This window comes from Bombus vancouverensis, chromosome 15, assembly GCF_051014615.1.
Source record: "Bombus vancouverensis nearcticus chromosome 15, iyBomVanc1_principal, whole genome shotgun sequence".
Classification (NCBI taxonomy): domain Eukaryota; kingdom Metazoa; phylum Arthropoda; class Insecta; order Hymenoptera; family Apidae; genus Bombus; species Bombus vancouverensis.
In genome coordinates this window covers 4,474,298-4,480,297 of record NC_134925.1, presented here as the reverse complement: position 1 = coordinate 4,480,297, position 6,000 = coordinate 4,474,298, and the positions used below count along the sequence as shown (strand labels likewise).

Sequence of the window (6,000 nt, the reverse complement as noted above, 5' to 3'; positions counted from 1 at the left end):
CGAACGATCACGTGCGATCCCTCGTCGATTTGCATTGCTCGAGCGCCTTTGATATCTACCTGTTTCGTTAACTTTCTCCCAGGTAACCTTGTTCCCCCATTTTTTTTTCCTTCGCACGTTACCGTTCGTATCGGCGATTTAGCGCAACTTGGTTCCGCGGCTCGGTCGACCGTGCCGTACGGGAAATTTCGCTTCCCTCCGCGCCACCCCTTCGAATCCATGCGTGTATCAAGGTCACGATAGCCACTGTTCGATCGGAAGACCATCAACGACCTTGATTTCAAGTCGTCAATATCAATCAAGGAGATTCGTATAGGCGACGTCGTCCTGTATCAATGGTCGGTAGTTTAAAAGTGAAACTAGGAGCATTTTCACGCGTTCAGATGGTTGACGCGCGACTTGGATCGTAATTCCGGATGAAAAGATCTATAACAACACTAGAACGGATCTGTCGTCTTTCAGGACTCGAGATTGCGACCGCAGAAGCGGATCGGAAACGACGATCGCAACTTTTTTTCAAGATACTCGACAAAAGTGAATAGTAACGTGGGATTAATTGGCGACATAAATAAGTTTTAAAATTACTTCTCTGTAAAAAAAAAAAGAAGAAAAATGGGAAGTGTGACTTACCGTGTTCTTCTCTCGCGGTTTTCATAAGAAGAAAGACATTTGAATGATTATAGAAACTGTATTCAGTCAAACCTACATTTAGTTCTGATTAATTCTCCACACTCGGGCTAATCTTCGACCACCCTGAAGAATCTAAGGAATCGAGTGTCGCACGTGTAACGGAAATGCGGGATTTCATCGTTCGTACAAACTGGTTTGCAAAATCGGTTCTTTTTGCCAGGCAATACGCCATGACTTTCCGTGTTTTCCGTGTATTAGCTGGGGACGGCGGGCCGCTTCCGGTCTTCTGATCGAATGAGGCCACTTGGTCAACAGGTCCGTTCCATCCGATTCTCTGGATCGCGAGTGAGAATCGCATCGAACCGGTTGCCGCGTGCATGCTTGTTCCTCCTTTTCAAGCACGCGAAGGAAAGAAAGAGAGAAAAAATCAAGCGTGATCCTTGCGACAAGATTTTCACGCGATTCGAGGCGCTTGTCACGGGATTGTCGCGCGGAGAAAAGAGGGAAGGGACGCGTGAACCACGCTGAAACGTCTATCGACATGAAAGAGGCGAATGGAAGAACTTGCCGTTTGATCGGGAGTATTATTACTGTAACTCCACTGCTTCTCCGTCAATACGTTGGAAATGTTAACGAGAGAAATTGTGTCTTAAGGAAGGGATGGTAATGTAAGCGACAACGTAGAAATTAATATTATCGATGGGACAATTAACATGGCTTTCGATGACACACTATTTTCTGCTAACTCGAAGGATGAAACGTAGAGAAATTTTATTCGTAGAATAATTCATTGAGCTACGCTTTACAGAGCTTTCAATATCAGATTTTAATGTAATAAATTCGATCTTTTAATTAGTCATCTAAAATTAGATAATTTATTGTAAAAGAAAAGAAATCGTAGGTGAAGTTTGAATTTTATATTTACATGATTAATTGAGGTATACTTTGATAAGTTTTTATAGTAGACTTTAACGTCGTGAATTTAGATTTTTATTTAGAAGACATTGAAGACTGACTGTTAATTATTTATGAGTATAGCCCCGGATATTTCAAAAGAGAGGAGTAGCAATAAACTATGAGAAGTGCGTGCTTCTCTTCGTTTCTCGTACTTCCTCAAGAACATCGTAATTCACATCAATGTGCGAAATCTATAAAATCAGAAACTGAATCTGATCTTCTTTACGATATTGGTAGTGTCGTGACCTTATTTTCCAGCGACTTCCGGCTCGAAAAACTTATGATGAACTATAGAAATGAAGAAAAAGGGGTAACAAGGTAATGTGATATTTACGGAACGTTGTACAAGACCGCTCTCGAATGATTTTCCATTGAGAAATATATCGATAGAATGATAACCATATCTTTGATTAAACTAACAAATTTTGACAATCTTATAATAAATGTAAACATTAATTCACATGAACGTAGTACAAAAATAAGGAATTGAAAAATTAAATGAATCAAGTCGATGAATTTGTTCGCATCGACCTACTATTCATTATTTTCGTTTCACTATACCTATTAGCTAAGAAAACTGCAATCGACAATATTATTGCTCCACCTCTGGTCAAGATTTCATTTTTCATGTCCAATGACCCAATTTTATTGCAATTTCCGTTTCATTGTATTGTTATCGTAATGCAACACCAAATCAACTACAGACTAATAGAAAATCAGAAGCATCGTTATTATCAGAGAAATTGTTTTACATAAATGGAGACATGTAGATACTTTTGGCGAAATTAATGTTGAAATTTTATTAATGTTGACATTAATATCGAAATCCGATTCAATATTCTATTTTATTGTCATATAATTTTGTATTATAGATAATACTTATCAAATTATAAATAATAATATCAAATTATGAAATTCGTACAGAAAACGATTCAATTTATTAATAATAACTAATTATATTATAAAGCTAGACTTACAAACCTTTAAACGGCGTACACAATAAATAATAGCACACGTATAACATAAGAATAGTACTTTCCATTGATCATGCAAGTATCTACATTCGCACTTCAGTAATATATACAGAACTTAATAGATCAATTAAAAGTTTCGCCTATTATAACCAAAAACATGGCTGATCAGCTAGAGCTTGTACACCAGCTAGAGCTTGGCTGTTCAACAATGGCAACGCGTCCCAGCATAATATAATTTCTAATCTAGGAAGAGAGCTTGTGTCGTAAATTTTCATATCGAAAATTTACATATAAATTCTTACGAATTAGAGTTTCTCAAAAATTTCTTATCTCAAAGACTTTAACGCGATCATATAAAGATAGAAATGGTTATAATCAACGCAAATATCATAATACTATCAGGTCCTTTAACATTAAGAAAGAGAGCGAAGAAAGGCAATGTAAAACAATTTTTTAAATTGAGTGTTTTTATGATTGGTATTGCCGATAGCCTCGATAAGCAAGATCCTGACCAAAAGATACGCTGCTATCTCTGTGATATCCACTTGCATACTCGAGACCATGGTGGTCATCCTGTTCAGGATAAAGATAACTATTGGAATTTTCTTTGTAATAAGGATAAGCTATACCGCTCTGACTATACACTGGTGGATGATAACTCTGCGTGAGTGGCTTGTACAACTTGAAAAATCCAATTAGACCAGGTATCACAATGGCTAAGAAACCGAGGAATTTCTTGAAAGACGCTAAACCCAGGATCAGAGGTAGAAACAGGAGTAACTTCAATTTGAAGAGCTTCAGTACAATGAGCATTGGAATAAGGAGTTTCTTCAATTGATGACGGGCTGTTAGGAGAAAAAATGGAATTAATGATATGCGTAAAGATAGTATTATAATGATATTATAATGATATAATATTATATAAATAGAATAAAATTAATAATAGTTGGTAATAGTACTAATTAGTAAAGAAGCTGAAAAAGGGATACAATTTTTGTTGGAGATGGACTCACAGAAGAGAGTGTCTTTTTTATTCTCAAGAGTGTCAATTTCGTCGGCAATTTCATCCAAAAACCGTGGAGCGTACACTTCATTTTCTCCAGTTTCTTCGGAAGGGATGTGTAACTCGATAGCCACGGTTTTCACGAATTTTTCCGCCTTTCTAAGAACGAATTTCATCAGTTGATCCCATTCAGAGTCGCTAGATCTGAAATGATAAAAGTATTAGTAAAGAGAAATTTTGCGTCGTATCGATCTCAGAGGAAACTACGTAGACGTTCTTAGAATAAATTTCACCTTGATTCCCCAGAATATTCGTACGGCTGACGATTGACTTCCTGTACCACGTCCCTGGACATTCTAACGACCTTTACATAATCATTCAGGTCGTAATGAGAGTGATCAAAGAAATCGGAGAAATAACTCAAAGCCTGAGATTTGAAACATTCCGCCAGGTCGCCGTTTAAGCAGCCTTGATTTATTTTCGCTATGTATGGATCTACATTTCGTCCTGTGCCTAGACCGATCCAGTCGAAAAGTCCTTTACCTTGACGCGTTTTATTGAAAACGACCTGCTCTTGCGGCTCTTGCGGCTCTGGCGGCTCTGGCACGTGGTTCTCTGGAATTATAAATTCAAATATTATTATATAATAATTATAACGTTGCTATTCTAATAAATAGCTTGCTTTTAAATCTCATTTTACAGATATCTCAACATTGACGGTTCTTTAAACGTGTCACTCTTCTAGCAAACTGACGACAGATATTTCTTACAATTATATCCATAAATCAACTTCTACTTTAATTTTAAAGTAAACATTCTTTATTTCAAATATGAAATATCTTACCGCGCGCTTCCGAGCGCTCATAGGAAGTTCCATCCTCAAAGGTAACCGATAGACAGGGTACCAACAGCGTCAACAACAGCACCAGACCGTGTGTTACCAGCAATTGCACTAGTCGCATGCTTCTCACCTGAATGTTGTACCTGCAGTCACGTTTCTTTATCGACACTAGTTTCACGTGAAACGCTCGTCAAACAATATCCCTCGATACGTCATTCACACGAAACAAAGAACCAAAACGAACAAACGAATTATTGACGGATACCGTAGCGCCATTCGCGTTCTGTCAAAATAGCTGCGCCTTGTTCGATTCACAATCAAAAACAGAGAGCAGCGAATAATTTCGAATGAAAAATGGATAGCTATCTCTTACCAGACTCCATCAACCGACTGGATCCCGGCACGACATCGTTTCACGATTTAGTGGAAAAAAGAACGCTGGTCGCGATTCACGAACCGTACTCGAGTGTCTGGCAGAGACCAACTTCGATCGTAACCGCGCGGTAGATATCGAAGTGCCGTTACCTCGACGAACCAATCCGGAGTCCTGGTTCAAAGGAACCGGGTCCATAACCTTGTATTCCGGTCGCGCGTCCATAGTATTTGTTACGCCGATCACGCACTCTCTTTGATCGAGCGCCAAATTTTCCAGCCACCAAACTTAATTATGATTAATTTTTTTCGACTCTACAATACGTCGAACGATCTCGTGGAAACCTTTGTTATTTTACAAATAATTGCGAAATACAAATACAGCGAACGATATGTTATTTCTTAATCATTAGGGGTTAATCTTCGTTAGACCTTAATATTTCGTGGGATTTTGCAAGATTCAACTTCGAAGACTTGATTCGTACATCGATATTACAACCCTTAATCTATGTAAACGTTACATCTTCTTATAATTCCAATTACATAATAATCTAACTCCATAAGCATTTCACGTGTGATCATCAGACTACGAGATTTATACAAATTTATATTTTTATAAAAAGCCAAAAGAATAGAACCTACGTGAAGATACGTTTTTAAGTGCATAAAAGTCCGCAACCCAGTGACCACAAAATTCCACTGACGAAACAAATTTCAATAATTCATTCCATTATTTTAAACCAAACCACTTTTCGTTTACTAAACCGGTACTAAAATATTAACCTTATCACGATGTTACCGCAATGGCCATGCTTCAACCACAACAACAAAATTACACTGTCAAATTAATATCATTCTGGAAGAGACTACACAAATTACAGTCGCGAGCGCGACTCTCACCTTTTCGACGGAGATGCAGGATAGAACGAGATCACAGCTAATAACACCGGAGGATGAACTTAGAGCAATGCGATGCATCCGCTCGCGTCTGATCACTTCATTTATATGAACGAGCGTTCATACAGGGTACAGTGAAAGGGGAAGGATGTGGGTTGACGCGGGAGCAGAGGGAAAAAAAGACGTAAAAAAAAATCAAAAGTGAAAGTGGTCCCCGGATATAGGACCGGAACCGGGCGGTTTTGAACAAAGAGGGACGAGCAAGAGCGACGAACGAAACAGAGTCGTTGGACTTTCCTTCGTAATCCATGATCGAGCGTACGTCA

The 6,000-nt window shown here is 38.3% G+C and overlaps 1 protein-coding gene across 2 annotated transcripts; it reads right to left on the bottom strand.

Annotated features, from left to right (window-relative positions):
• Positions 1–2,511: 2,511 nt before the first annotated feature.
• Osi2 (DUF1676 domain-containing protein Osi2) lies at positions 2,512–5,027 on the bottom strand. Of its 2 annotated transcripts, XM_033335185.2 has the most exons (5): positions 4,779–5,026; positions 4,409–4,548; positions 3,858–4,179; positions 3,575–3,768; positions 2,512–3,406 (listed from the first exon to the last, which is right to left on the bottom strand). In XM_033335185.2, the coding sequence occupies exons 2-5, from the start codon at positions 4,524–4,526 to the stop codon at positions 3,030–3,032; spliced, it is 1,011 nt and encodes a 336-aa protein (XP_033191076.1). In that variant the 5' UTR covers positions 4,527–4,548; positions 4,779–5,026; the 3' UTR covers positions 2,512–3,029. The 2 variants fall into 2 exon arrangements, with proteins under 2 accessions (XP_033191076.1, XP_076480970.1); XM_076624855.1 differs by having other exon boundaries at positions 4,409–5,027.
• Positions 5,028–6,000: the final 973 nt, after the last annotated feature.

Excerpts from the sequence above, each read along its gene's own strand:
- Osi2 (XM_076624855.1), bottom strand. The coding sequence starts at position 4,526 with ATGCGACTAGTGCAATTGCTGGTAACACACGGTCTGGTGCTGTTGTTG. Across the intron at positions 3,769-3,857 it reads GAATATTCTGGGGAATCAAG|ATCTAGCGACTCTGAATGGG; the intron begins GTGAAATTTATT and ends TTATCATTTCAG. Across the intron at positions 3,407-3,574 it reads TAAAAAAGACACTCTCTTCT|CCCGTCATCAATTGAAGAAA; the intron begins GTGAGTCCATCT and ends TTCTCCTAACAG.